This window comes from Anastrepha obliqua, chromosome 3, assembly GCF_027943255.1.
Source record: "Anastrepha obliqua isolate idAnaObli1 chromosome 3, idAnaObli1_1.0, whole genome shotgun sequence".
Taxonomy (NCBI): domain Eukaryota; kingdom Metazoa; phylum Arthropoda; class Insecta; order Diptera; family Tephritidae; genus Anastrepha; species Anastrepha obliqua.
In genome coordinates, this window is record NC_072894.1 from 5,700,239 (window position 1) to 5,715,050 (window position 14,812).

General features: G+C 36.4%; 1 protein-coding gene across 4 annotated transcripts in view; it reads left to right on the forward strand.

The window, feature by feature from the left end:
* The window catches only part of LOC129240342 (proton-coupled amino acid transporter-like protein CG1139), a 103,125-nt gene that overhangs the window by 68,158 nt on the left and 20,155 nt on the right, over positions 1-14,812 (forward strand). The window contains exon 1 of one of the 4 annotated variants that reach the window (XM_054876089.1): positions 11,808-12,195. The exons of the other annotated variants lie outside the window; for them this stretch is intronic. Within the exon in view, the coding sequence (XP_054732064.1) occupies positions 12,094-12,195 (102 nt within the window). The 5' untranslated portion in view covers positions 11,808-12,093. Of the gene's footprint in view, positions 1-11,807; positions 12,196-14,812 lie in introns of those variants that run through there. 4 annotated transcript variants of the gene reach the window in all.

Here is a 14,812-nt window from a genome sequence, read left to right on the forward strand (position 1 = left end):
TTCACAATGCGGAAATGGTGAGATAGCCCAAACATTACTATGCACTTCTAAGTATTGCCTGTACCGACTGTTAGCAGTAACTTATCGTAAGAGGATACTTGTCGTAAGAGGAGTAACTTCACTGAATTCTTAACATTCCGGTAGCATATCGCGCGACAAGTTGTGCCTAGTATCGATAAGTTGAGGCTACCGTTGGCGCACTACAAAGCTTCAAGGCGCTTGCTATTTGAAAAAGATAAAAACGAACTACTTAAATCCACTTGCATATTTCGATTCACTCCGGCACAGCGCACGGTGAGGAGGTGTTTGATTGAAATTACACTATTCAAAGTTTGTTAGCAGCATCAGATGAAATATACTCGTAATTAAATAGTCAGCTCCTTTATTTTAAAATTTTCTCTCCGGCTTTTTGCGCTCACTAATTAGCTCGCTTCAATTCGAATTAAGTCGCATCGTTTTCTTTAAGAGAACAAAGAAACAATTCGGTTGTAATTTCATATTCCGCTTTTTTGTTTTTGTAATAAGTACTGCACAATGACATATAAGTAACTATAAACACGTACATATGTATGTGCATGTAAGTGAGAAGTTTTTTGTTTATTTAGCTGAAATGTGCAGCTATTTAGTTTTTTTTTTTTAATTTTATTAAGTTTTGCATTTTAATGTGAAATTTGTCTGTTTTTGTTTGGCTTTGTAAAATGAGTTGGTGAGCTGGTGACCACTTTTATTTGCGACGTAGTTTCGCTATTCCAATTGTTTTCGTAACTAACATTTTTGTAGTTGCTTTGAGGCAGCACCACTTCTGGCAAAATATAGGAGTGCAATAAAAATTAGTAAAATCATTAAAACTACAGCTAACTGACAGTTGAAAGCGCTCTTTTGAATCAAGGTCATTCCTATGGGACTAACTAAATAATTTTCAAGTTAACTGCATGAGGAAAAAATCTACTTTATACTCGTCTATAGTTACAGGGTGATACATTTAGCGTTTGATATTTGAACTAACGATTTTTTGGACATCAGAAATTTAGTTTGCGGTTCAACATTAATAAAATATGTCGCCTTTCGCTTGAACAAAGTTGGAAAATATTAAATTAAATCGAATACCGCAAATAGAATAATCAAGAGATGTCGAGTTGACCGCCGGAAAACTATCATTTAACTACTGTGGCATTCGATTCACCAACACTAGGGGCGAGTAGTGATTAAAAAAAGGGTCGCTTGAATTCAACGTTGCGAATGATTTGGCAGCACTCCATTATTTGCGGTTAGACAAGCATTTATGTAATTTCATTGATTTTCAAAGCATTTCGCCTGAAGGTATGCAAAATTGTTTTATCCCGCCGTAGGACGGTCAAAAGACCAGCGCTCTGTTCCACCATTGCTTTTCAAAGCATCCTGTCTAAAAGTATACAAGATATAATAAAAAATATCTCTGCTATACTTGGAACACTGGCCAAAGCAAGTACTACATCGCTAAACTATATTTCTATATGGAACATAGGGCCGCAACACATTGTTTTTACTCGCTTCGATTTCACTCCACGCTTTATTCGTCTTTTCCATCTGCGCCTCAATCATCCTTCTCCATGTGTTAGACGGGCTCCCTCTGCGGCGGATGCGCTGTGGGTTCCATTCAACTGCAATTTATTTCTGCTTTTTGTCTAGCCAAATCAGAGTGTTTTGGATGGTATTTGGTCAGAATATGCGCATGACAATCAGTTCAATGCTACCGGAATGACCCCAATTTACATCTGGCCAACGACTGTGACTCTAACAGCATTTCCCGTACATGCTGCAACAAAAACAATAATAACCACGAAGACAGCGGGCAGCAAGAGTTCGAGTGCTTGGGCATCTTTTTGCGACAGATTCCACGTTTCGCAGGCATAAAGGAGGACCGACTTTAGCTCAGATTTAAATATCAGTAAATTGGTATTTATTGATATCCGTTCTGAGTGCCAAATGGAGCTAATGCTAAATGATGTTTGTGATTTATAGGCTGCTATAAAGCTAAAAGTGGAAATCCTTTGACAAGGTTAATTTTTTCAATACAAAAATTCAATTGTAAAATAATATTTCGCTGAATTAGAGAAGGCAGAGAAGGTACAAAAATTCGCAATGCAAATTCGCCATTGTAAAATCTATATTGAAATCCGATTGAAACCGATTTGAATCGTATTTGAACCAATTAGATTTCGCCATGGGAAGTTTCTTACGCGAGTTTGAAGACATTTTCTGTTTAGGCATTCTCTGTGGGTTAATATGCACATACTAAAGGAAAAAAAAATTAAAAAAAAAGAAATTATGAAAAAAGACATATAAAATTGATATGAGGATATATAACATATAAGGTGATTTCGGACGCAGTTGTTTTACAGAGAAGGTGAGAAAAAAATTCAGCAGAGATTACTGCTTAGCTCCCTACCATATTAGGTTGGCGGAACCTTGTTATTTTGAAAAATGTTGGACTCCGTTGTAAAGTGTAATTAATTTGCATTCACGTTTTTTCTAATCATTTTGTTATTAAACCATAAATTGTAATAAAAACTTCTGTCTTATTTTCTTAGCACTTAAAATCTGCTTTGTGTTTATTAAGCAGAGAAGCTGCAACGCGAGTACTAAAATTCATAAATGACCTTCACCCTGCTATAAACCAATTAATGCAAATACAAAATGTAATTTGGTTCAAACAGGAATCTAATTGGATCCAATTGGCTTTTGGCATAGTGAATGCCTTTGGTGCGTTGTAGGGTCGGTATGAAGAGTAGAAAATATAGTATCAAGATTTGTTATTTCAACGCTGTAACAGCCCTGGGGCATTTATGACGTACCTATAAAAATAATCAAAATAATCAAAGTGGGGTGTATTACCTTCTACTTATATTTTGGTTTCTAATTTCTTAGAAGCTTCTAGAAACTCGGAAAAGATGCATAAATTAACACTATTTTTATTTATTATAAATTTAAAAAAATAAAATACACCCTGGGAGACAATCGCCACCTCTGCATTACATTTCGCACGTCTTTGGTCAGTCTCTATTAATAATTTAGAACGCGAAATAAACGTCTGTAAATTATATTATTATTATCTTTTGTATGGAATACTCCTAGAAATGCTTTTCTTCCGGCAAGTAAGTATATATATTATATAATTGGCACTTACATCCGTTTTGGGTGTTTGGCAAAGCTTCTCCTCTTGTTTGTAGCGTGCGCCTTTGTGCCGTTCCACAAATGGACCGACCAACAGTTTTAAGCCGACAACGAATATTTTTTATGAGGAGCTTTTTCATGGCAGAAATACACTCGGAGATTTGTCATTGCATGCCGAGAGGCGGCAGTTATTACAAAAACGTTTTTCTATCATTTTTTCATGCGCGATAATTCGAATCTACCCTCTCCCGAATGGTAGGCACGCATCAATCCATTCGGTTACGGCGGCCACTCCGAAAAATATATTTTTCTTCTTGTAATATCTCTGAAATTCCGTAGTGTGAGAGAAATCTTAATACTAAAATTTTTTTTGATTCGCTATTCTTAATTTTCATCTTTTGGAATGTTTTGGACATAAAATACAAAAATTCTTCTGTATTGTTGGAGGGTTTAAAATTAAAATGATTTTGATTTTCATAACAATTGATGAAATTAAAAATTATTATGCCGCTGCTTAACTAATCACAAAATACCTAAAAAATGTGCACTTTTTAATTCGACTTCTTCCTCGGTTACAACTTCATAAGGCGCATGCAGGCATAAACAAATAACAGTTTTTCGGCGCACTTATGTTCATTTTTGTTATGTTTTATGTTACTTATATTTTTCCTTATCCATTCATTACCGCGAAAATGGACTGTCACAGAGCAGACGAAATATGATGCAGAAAGGGCGATACACCCTTTGCACGTATTTTGGGATCTACAATGTAATGCTGCGGTGGCGATTGACCTCAGTACTTGCTAAACTCTAATTACAAAAAGCGAACCCCTATCGCGCGCACTGAAGGGTAGCAGCTGGTGTTTTAGGAAAACTCATAATTTTCAAATTGAAGGTCTAAGACAGAATTTGTAACACTGATGCTGAACTTATTGTGAGAATGTCTTTGAAATCTTTGTATATAAAAATGAATGTTTGTCTGTATGTCATCGATGAACTCCAAAACTACTGAGCCGATTATTATAAAAATTGGTATATTTATGTATTTTTGAACGGAGAAGGTTCGTATAATATACTTATTGATGCCACTCGCCACCAGGTGGCGCTGAAGAGCAGCAACGCACGCCGCGTACAACTAGTAAATAATAAAAAACGAAATATGATGAAACTCTATCATCTTTTTCAAATAATCAAAACGAGGCAGTGTGACGCTTGTATATTTCATATTTGTCTAGTTAGCTAGTGACAATGACTTCTCTATTCGTACTCAACTAGGATTGCATTTTGAATATGTCATAAAATATCGATTTGTGCATACAGAAAACTTACTGATGGCGTATTTAGTTTCTTAACAGTCAAGCTTGGTTAACATTGAAGAGAAGTTTCAATAAACGACATTAAATTTCTTTAAACTGTCGCAGTATTTATCTGTTATATTTCCCTAATTTAAGCTCATCACATACACTTTAGCAATAAATATATATGTGCAATGACACTAATATAAAATTAATTAAAAAAATTGAAAAAAAGTAAAATAGGATTTTAAACTGGTTATGATTTCCACCCTTAACGCACTAGTATACATTAGATAGAAAGGCAACACTTTTCCACCAGTGTAAGTTTTTCCCGCAGGGCAGCTAATGAGATCAGTCTACGGCGCTCATACTGTATACATACATGCGGATACTTTGTATGTATGCACATTAGGGATGCCAATGCGGAGATCCCGAGCTTCGGTGTTCTTAAAGCAGCGAAAATGGGTATTACTATAGTTAATATGAACCACGGGTTAATATATAAATTTTTCTTCATGTAGGATTTGGAATAGAAAAAAGTTTACATTGAAGCGAATTACAAATTTCTCTCCCTTTTGACGAACAAAAAATTAGTGTGTCTGTGCAATACCAGAATATCTGCTACTTTTACCTATAAAATTGTATTTTCCTCGCGAGGTTTCGTGTGTAATAATCGATAACTTTAACTTTAAATGCTTCGGAGAATTAGCTTCCAGGTACATTTTAAATAATTATAATACACCAAAAAATCTCGAATTTTTATACTTGTATTAGTGTTTTTTTAGCTCAAACAGAAATTTAAGGTTATGCGTCAAAATTTTTTCATCTCATCGATGCTTTTTAACTTAAGTTTAAGTAAATATGATTTAAAAAATTTATCATTCCATAACCTAGTTTTGAATTTGAGAAATGTTTGCTTGTCAAAAAAATTAAAAAAAAAAAGTTTTAAAAAAATTTCAGCAAAATTATGAAATTTGATGTGGTGAGATATCTGGTGATGAGTACCGAAATTTCGGGATTATGTGGAAACTATTATGAGCAGCAATTACCGCCAATATCGACATCCCTAATGCGCGCATGTGAATGTCAGGGTCACGGTTGCTCATACGCCTCGTTGAGCGCGCTTGGCGCTACGTTCGTTTATTGTGATCGCGTCTTTCGTATGCTTTTTGTTCGTGTATGTTGTGAAAGAATAACATAACTGGGAGAATTGCACATAAGCACTTCCACGTTCTATGTGCATTACGTGTTATATGTTGCATATGATAATATTTTTGAATAGAGGAAAAATATTTCAACAGCTTTCAAAAAGATATTTATTGCGTTGAAGTGGTCGTTTGATTGTTTGCTTGTTTGCGTTGTGCTTTTGAACTCGATGTATGCAATTTTATTTTATATAATTTAATAAAGTTGAATATCAAACATAAAAAGTAATTCGAAATAGAATAAAAGCTTGGCGAATTTTTTCAATTTATTATATTATTATATTAATATTAATTAAAAAATTTAAAAATATTTTTTTGTATGCTTGAAAGAAATTTTTATGCTATATAAAATACCTTAATTTAATTTATATGTCTATGTATGTGTTTTTGCTGCTGTCTATTTTAATGTAATTCTTGTAAGCTGCATTGCATTTTATACGCCCCACGCCTTGTTTATGTTGCCCACTTCAGTTCGTATGAGAAGAAAATTGTAGCCTTGCCTTAATATGGTAGTCGGTAATGCCATTATTTTACTCATATTTATACATATGTATTGTTGTTTTTACTTAAATAGGTATGCACACATATACTCTATGTTAAAAAACTCAAAGTAACAAAAAAAAAAAAAAAATAAATAAAAAAAAATTTATAAATACAATGCAAATTGAAATGCTGCAGCTTAGCCAAAATCGAGAATTCTAAAAGCTGTTTGACGCTTTTCGCATTTCATTGTACGCTCTGACGCATTTCCTTGCTGCTGTTCACTGCTGAGTGAGCATTAACGTCACGCGGTGCGCGATGTGCTATGATTTCCATTTCCACGTCAAGTGGGACAGCTGCTGACAGCTCTTGGAGGAACTCATAACCATTCTAAACCCTTTCTATCTGCTACAAACATATCTACGTGAATAAATACAATGTAGACATCAAATAGAATTAAGCAATTTTTCGAAATTTACAACTACAAAAACCTGTTGGTCACCAATCACGGTTCGATCGCATCGCATAGCCATGCCGCTGACACGAGCTGCAGATCCACGGAGCACTGCTGCTGCACATTCAGTGATCATTCACTCATTTGAGTTTACTGTTTAGCCTTTCATTTTCTTTTGCTAGAGAAATTCTCGTTTTTATACTCTATTGAGTTTAGCTAACAAAATTTCGTGCTCGTACATAAAATGTGGTAGCGAGTCTTGCCAAGAAGGTGACAGTTTATGGTATTTTATATTGCAGTTTAATTGACATATTTATTACATTGTTTGCTGCATAGAGCGGGATAGCTAATACCGGTTATGTGATGAGTAGTCGGTTCCACATATTGAAATGATTATTTTTTTCCTTGTAGTATTTCGAGCAGTTGAGGTCTAGCAGTTTGTTCCTCTTAATGATTATAGAAAAGTGCGTACTCACAGTAAGGCTGCCCATCTGTAGCAACATTATTGAGAATTGAATTCTGTGTGTATTTTAAAGCAAGTATCCATCCCAATCCTTACATAATGTATCGATCCACATATGTTAATAAAGAAAATGAAACTTTAAGCGATACTAATAATGAATGAAGGGTTCTTTCTTCGGCTGAGGTCTAAGCAATTTCCTAAAAGTCCATTGTTGCTTGCTGAGGTTCAATTCATTTATTTTTAAATAATAGGAATATCTGCTTACAAAATTCATATCTCATTGATTTAATTTCCAAAACTGAATTATTTATGCACTTCTACACTATTTTCCTCAACGCTACAAGCCAGCCCAACTCCCGTTCATTTCCTTAGAAGAACTCATTGCATGAAATCAGCTCCGAATGACATAAGAAAATAGGTGGTTATAAATGTTTAATATCTTTTAAGCGCAATTTTCAGTTTATGCCTGCCTTTTATAATTAGTTTAAATCATTAATGCGAAATGGTCTAATACTTTTGTAAGCTTAAACGGAGCTGTGTAAATTTGTTTTACAGCCATAAAACTTAAAGCAAGTTACAACTTCAATATTTTGAACTGAAATGGTATATGTATTACTTTTTAAATCTTTACCACTGCAAACAAAACTTCACAACAACATGTGATTCCAACTCCCATGATTTTCAGTGTAGAAAGAGCTTTTGCCTGTGTGCACTGATAGGTGTAAAAGCTTTAAAAAGCTTGACCCGTAAACTATGTTTTAATCCTCATTGAAGTTGTTCATACTTTTATGCTGGTAGACATTTACTAGATTGCTCAATAAGCTTTGCGGTTCGATAAGAGATAGCGTTTTTTTGTTACTTTGGCTCACTCTCCATATGAACGTCTGTGAAGTTTCATTTCAATCTGCCAATTGCTTCTTTGTTTGTAAGCCATTTAGTTTCGACGTGCCACAGTATTTTCTACAATGGGATAAATCCGGTATCGTGCAGTGATTGAATTTTCATTTTTGGGAGGCTTACGAGCTAAGGAAATTTATGAGCGAATGACTTTTCGTCATCAATTATTACAGTAGAAAGAGGGGTTGCTTAATTTAAACCAACATAAGTGGTCGTACAAGCTTTGAAGACGATCCACGTCAAGGCCGTCAAAAAACAGCAACAACAACAGAAATCGTGGGGAAAAAATTAGGATATCGTATTGGATACTTAGTAGAAGCCCTTAGCATCTCATTGGGCAGTCTAAGCATTATTTGGACTGAAGTATTGGGTTCCAGAAAGCTGTGCGCGCAAGGGGTGCCGCATTCGTTAGCAATGGAAAAAAATCACATTCGAATGCGACTTTCTCAGCAACATTTAAAGCGTTTTCGAAAGGATAAAGTGGATTTTGTGTGTCGATTCATCACTATGGATGATTCTTAGTTCTATCACCATAATCCTAAATCAAAACAAGAGGCTAACGAGTGGTGTGAACTCGGTTCGTCACCTCCGAAACGAGTTCGTGTCCAGAAATCGGCCAAGAAAGTGTTAGCATCAGTTTTTGGGATGCGAAAGGAATTTTGATTGTGGGTTACTAGCAAACTGGTGAAACAATAAATTCTGAATATTATTGCAACTTTTTAGACCAAATTAAGGAAAAAATTGGTGAGAAAAGTTTTCAAAAGAATGAAATTATTTTTCATCAAGACAATGCACCATCACACAAGGGCGATGGCTAAAACCCTTGAATTTAAGTTCGAATTGTTGGAGCATCCCCGTATTGCATCCTTTCTAGACCTAAAAAAATTCAGCATTTTCCATCAAATGATGAGGTTATTACAGTGGTGGAAGTGTATTTTGCAGCCCTTCCAGATTATCCCTTCAGGGATGGAGTTCATAAATTGCAATCTCGTTGGAGTAAGTATATTGCTGTTCAGAGAGTTTATACTGAATAAAAAGGTGTATTACAAACCACAAAATTTTGTTTTTCTTATCGAACTGCAACATTTTTTGAACAACCTAGTTTTATAATCTGGCTTTGTACGGTAAACATTTGAATATGGTTTTTGCATTTGCCGATCCCATCAAGCTGCTCATCTAAATTGATTGCCTCTTCCTCTGATATCAACTGTACAGACCTATCGCCAACGTACGAGATACGTTTCTGTTTAGTTGCTTATGATAAGGTAAGAGAAGAACTTTTCTGGCTATCTTCTTTGTATTGTATTTCATATTTCCTCTGTCAAAAGAAATTTCGTTCTCTTTCGGCTATTAATAGGTTGAGGTTTAATTGTAAAAATTATATTTGAAAATTTTAGATTTTTATTATATAATAATTTTATATGAAAAAATTTAAATCGTTTAATAATTTCCTTGTGCTTCTAGAAATCATCAATCTTTTGAAAGACGAACCTTAGTTATTTGAATATTTAATATCTATTTAATATATTTAATATCCAGGGCTCAACTTTTCGCCATAAACAATAATTTTCAACTGAAGATATTTTTTATTCACAAAAGCAAAAATTATTATATTTTATTACAAAAAGTATAAGTCTTAAGTGGATTTTAGCAATTTTGAATTTTTTATTATTTATTTCACAACCCTAGTTTGAATTACTTCATAGTCATGACATCAGCGAAAGTCTGCATGAAAGAAACAATAAATTAAGTACGCCCCTAAAACTAGGCAATATTTTGCATAAATCAACACTGCTTTTATAAAAAGAGTTGCATTATTAGGGTGTTTTTTAAGGGCTTAACAACTTAAAACGATAATTAAAAACAGAAATATTATTGGAATATATTTTTTTTATTATAACCTGGTAGATAATTGCATGGCATTTATTTTCTGAATATGAAATCCCGCATATGTGCGCTGTGGCTATGAGTTACTTGGTCCATTCGATTAGTCCGATTTTTGACTACTTGGCTTCAATGGTGGCTTAACTATTGCAATTAATCGATTATGTCAGTGTCGTCGATGTTCAGCTGATTAATGTTTGGAAACAAAAATTTTGCCAGCGAAGTTCGATGGCGTTCACCATTCATCGTAACGCCTACTACTTTTCTTAAAAATCTCAACATTTTCAAACCGAACTTATAGTGAACTTAGTCAATAGTGTAAAGCTGCTGATACGTAAACTCGAGTTAGCTGACCCAAGTTATCTTACCAGAGTACAATTCAAATGAAAACTCAACCGCACGGAGTTTTTCTGTAGCTATAGTTTGTGGCTCAGAAATCTGCGAAATGTAGATTTCATCCAAGGCACACTGCTGATTCCATTGTTACCTATTTACAATAGATTCTCTATTCTTGCACGTAATAAAAACCGGGATCGGTGCAAGTTTCGAGGTTGCCGCTTCGATTTGCTCTGCCCAATCTAAAAATAATTTTTAATGATAATGTTTCTGATGTAATTTTGTCACGTCGTTAGTTCCTTCACCGACTGTTTGCTTTTCTTCATTAGCGTATTCAGGTTCAACAATCCATTGCTCGATTTCTTGCCGAACTCAACTTCTTGCCGCACATAAACTAAATAGAGGCTTTAGTTGTCTGAGATTCTATTTAGTAGGTACAAAGTAATACACAGAACTTTTGATATTTTCTCAGTTGAACCAGAGTTGCTCACTATGTTCATATGTGTTTGTGTGTAGCATGCATGCTGCTATTCCAGGGTTCGTTGCTTGTTGCGGACAACTACTATTAGTATCAAAAAAAAAATATTTGTCGTTCGGCAGCCAACTGCTAACTTCGGAATGTATTTCGGCATTAAAAACTCTTCTCATAGAAACCATCTGTTATTTCAGGACGACATGACACTTCAGGATCTTTCTCATATAGGAAAAACACCCAGCTGCCCATAACAAGTTGGAGGTGAAGCTCGGCTCTTGGACCTTGAAAGTATGCTTGCGCAAGTCTTATGCAAAGTATTAAGGGATTTCTGTTCATTCTTCTGAAAGCTTTCTTCTATTAAAGAAAAAAATCGTTTATTTCTCAATTTTCTTTCCATCGCCCCTCTGCTGATCACTGCATCTAACGTTGATCTCGAATTATACGCTACACTTACTTGCACATAACCGAGCCCACAATTTTCGTTCACCCGCGCTCAGCTATTGTTGTTTGCTTTTGTCTTCCCTTAACGCTTACGCGCTCATTTGGGCAGTTGTTTGCAAGTATTTAGTCTGTATTTATCCGAATTAAACAGCATTATAAAGTGGAAGCACATTGTTGTGTTTTGAGCGGCACGGTCGCGAGCTCATTTTGCACGCCCGCGCGGTTGACGATCTACCAAAATGTCAGCGCGACAATTTGGCTGTCAGTCGCACTGCCAGTTGGCGGATGGATGCTCAGTGGAATGTGCAAATTTTGTCGACGGTGAAATCGCTGCTCTGTGCTCGCTCATCAGCGCAGTTCCACTCACGCTGAAACAGTCGAGGTCAGATTTTCCGGAAAGACGGTACTTACACTGGTGGTGCGCACCACAAACAAGAAAAAGAAAGAAAGAAAAAAAAAATACACAAAAAGCAATAAATAATTCTCGCGCACAGAGCGTCCGCGTTATTCTCTAATTGAATTAATGCATAAATGCAATTTGTGAAATTTGTAAATCAAACGAAAAATTGCACTTGAATTTTTTAAAATTGGCGACACATTTCGTTCAGTCGCTTGCAATTGTTGTTTGTATGCCAATCGTTTGCTTGGCGTTCACAGCCACTGGTAGTAAACACTGGACGCGCGTTCTTTTGTTTTTTTTTTTTTGAATTTTTCCTAAATTCCGCGTTCGAACGCGTTTATGTCGCAAAGTTTTTCGCGCTTAGCATCGGTGACCAGCGCAAGCGTTCAAACTGAGCTCGTCAAAGCCACCGATTCCGCAGTACTCGCAACACGAGCTGCAAACGTTTACGACTGGCGGCAACAAATACGGGCACGACAGCGGCGACAACACAGCGAATGCGATACGAAGGCATAGCAGCGGGGGTGGGGTGCGTGACGGTGGCGCGGCGAAAGCCAGGATACGCGAAACGCGTCTATCGCCAGCAGCGCTCAGCAGACGTGAACTGAAGATGGCTATGCGCAATGGTGGCGCGGCTGGTGCAGGAGTGAGTAATTCTGGAGGACCACCACCAGCGCCTTCGACGGGCATGGGAACGGCAAATTTGTTGCGTGTGAGTGGAACAAAAGATTAGTGAGTGAGAAGTGGTGGAGAGTGCACACAAGTCAATGTTTGTTTATGTATATACAAAATTTATTAGTTTCGCAAGTGCTTTGTCAAGGTCGTCTGGTCGTTATGTTAGCATTAAAGTTTCATACATGGCAGCGGACATGATATTGAGGGGCAACAGTACGGTTTTTTCGTGACTGCAATAACATTCTAAATCTTTTAAAATCTTTTAAAGATGTTGCACGCCTGCAGAGTTCAATGGACTTACCAAGCCAATACCTATGAAACCGAAATTTTTTCAACTAAAAATAGATGTGTGTTATTTGATGCTGGTAGTGGATATGTTAATGAAAGTAATGATTATTGCACGTAAATACAATTTTTTTTCTCCGTTCATGTAGATCTGGCGGGCCAAGAAAATTATACTATCCTCTCCTAGCAAATGAGTAACGTTGGCAAACCTCCAACGTTCTATTCAGTTGATGATTTTTTTTTGCTGCTGAACATATTTATATCTCGACACTCAAAAAACTCCTACCTTTCTTGGCCCGGCGCCAAGCAAAAATGATCTGCACTTCTTGCGGACTGTGCCCCTCTTGTCAGTACATACGCTGCATGACGCAGTGCTTCCCAACTATGTGTCTCTACCATTTGCCTCGCAAACTTTGTTCGGCGTATTTGGTAGGAAGTAAGCAGGTGTTGCCTTCTTCAGTTTTCTGAGTATTTTCGAAGCAGAGCATAGAGTCAATTAATTATTGCAGTAAGCGTTGACGTGTAACAGTTCCACCTGGTTTTAGAAACGTTTGTCAAATATTAAGATGATAAAAGGATCGAGTAATAACACTATGCAACAAATTGATTTTTTTATATTTCACTGGGAGATTGGCTCGTGGAACCCCAAAAAGGATTTTAATCTCAAAACTTTTGCATTAGTTTCCAGAAAATTTGTTACGAAGAGATCGGCTTCGAAATTAGCTAACCAAGTCTACCGAAACAAGTTTACCTATTCATGGTAATAAAAGCAATATTGCGTAGTGTAATTACTGCCATCTTGTGAGAAGCTTGTTACGAACGGGTGCTGCCAGCAGAGGTTAGGATCATAAAAAAGCGTCGTTAGCAAAAATACAAAAAATGCTAATATTTGTTGCAAGCGCCATGTACGACGTTCCCACGACAGGCGGTTCTACGCAACCGGAACGATCCGGATTTATAACCCTCCAAGGGCTGTCACTTCAGCAGAATTCCCAGTTTATGGGCACAACAACAACAGTACGTTTGTGTGACGATCTGGCGGGTGGGTAGAACATACAAGCCTCCTTTGATAGCCACATGCACTTCTCGACCGCTCAACGTCCAGCATCTCTGTTATAACCGCGGGCCTATTATTGAGTTATACAAATTAAATAAATATATGTATTTATGTGCTCCATCGCTTAATAATTCAATTTAATGAAGGCACAATTAAGCGAACTGTCGTAGTACCTTATCGTCTCTTCTCGGCTGCTGTGGGTACGCGGTATTGAAACGTATCAGAAACGAGAAGGCAAACGAGCTGGCAAGAAAGAGTACCTCCGGACAACTTTCAGTGATCTTCATAAAAATATATGCGTAGCTCGGATTCTGCAGCATCAGAGTTTAGGAATTTTTCCGAAACGAAATCCAAACAAAATCAAATTCAGGTGGGCAGAGTGGAACGCGGGGAAATTGGAAGAGTTTCTCTTCCTAAATAGGAAAAGAATATCCCGAGCTATGGAGTTACTTACATCGCTCATTCTTGCCGACTAGAGTGCTTTCACATTGACTTTCGCAGCAGCTGCTATGACAAAGAAGATCCAGAGATTATCAGGCAGCTGCGTACTGTGCAAGAGTAGACAAACAATTTTTGATATAGAAATTTTAGGCGCACTGAGCGTAGCCTCAGATTTGATGAAATGGCAGCTGTTGACAGCTATTTTTTGACACTTCAAACGAGACTAAAGATATGTAGGGGCTTTAAACCAATTTGATTTCATAACTGACTTGATTGCAGATCACAGCGTACTTGGCAAAATGCGCAACACTCACTTCAACCGAGGCTTAATAAATACTTTTTAGCACCGCAAATCAATATTGAGTAAAACTTTCTTGATGTGCAAAATAAATACTAATTTTATCCTCTTGCGGTTATTGGTTGAAATATTTTGTTCACTAATGGAATTTCTCTAATTTTGTAGCATTCAGTATTTCAAGTATTATTTTATCGCGCGCAAATCTGTTCGATTGCATTTTTCTAATTTTTCATGCAAATTAATTATATCTGCTAGTCGTTCTAATATGCATACATACACACATATATGAGTATATATATATATTGAAAATAATGCACAAACACACACACATACATAGATACCTAGCTGGTATCACAGTCGATATTGAAACATTCCTATACATGTGTGTGTGTGTGTGTGTGTGTGTGTGAAAAAACCTTTGAGCTTTTAACAAGCTAGTAAATCAGCGTCGTTTAGCTCTGCCATTCACTGAAGCGTGCGCCTTCTGAGTCTCGTGAAGTGAGTCTATTTCACTTTACTATTTTGCATTTCAATTTCCGTGCTACGCTCGTGAATTCTATTTTAATGCCGTGC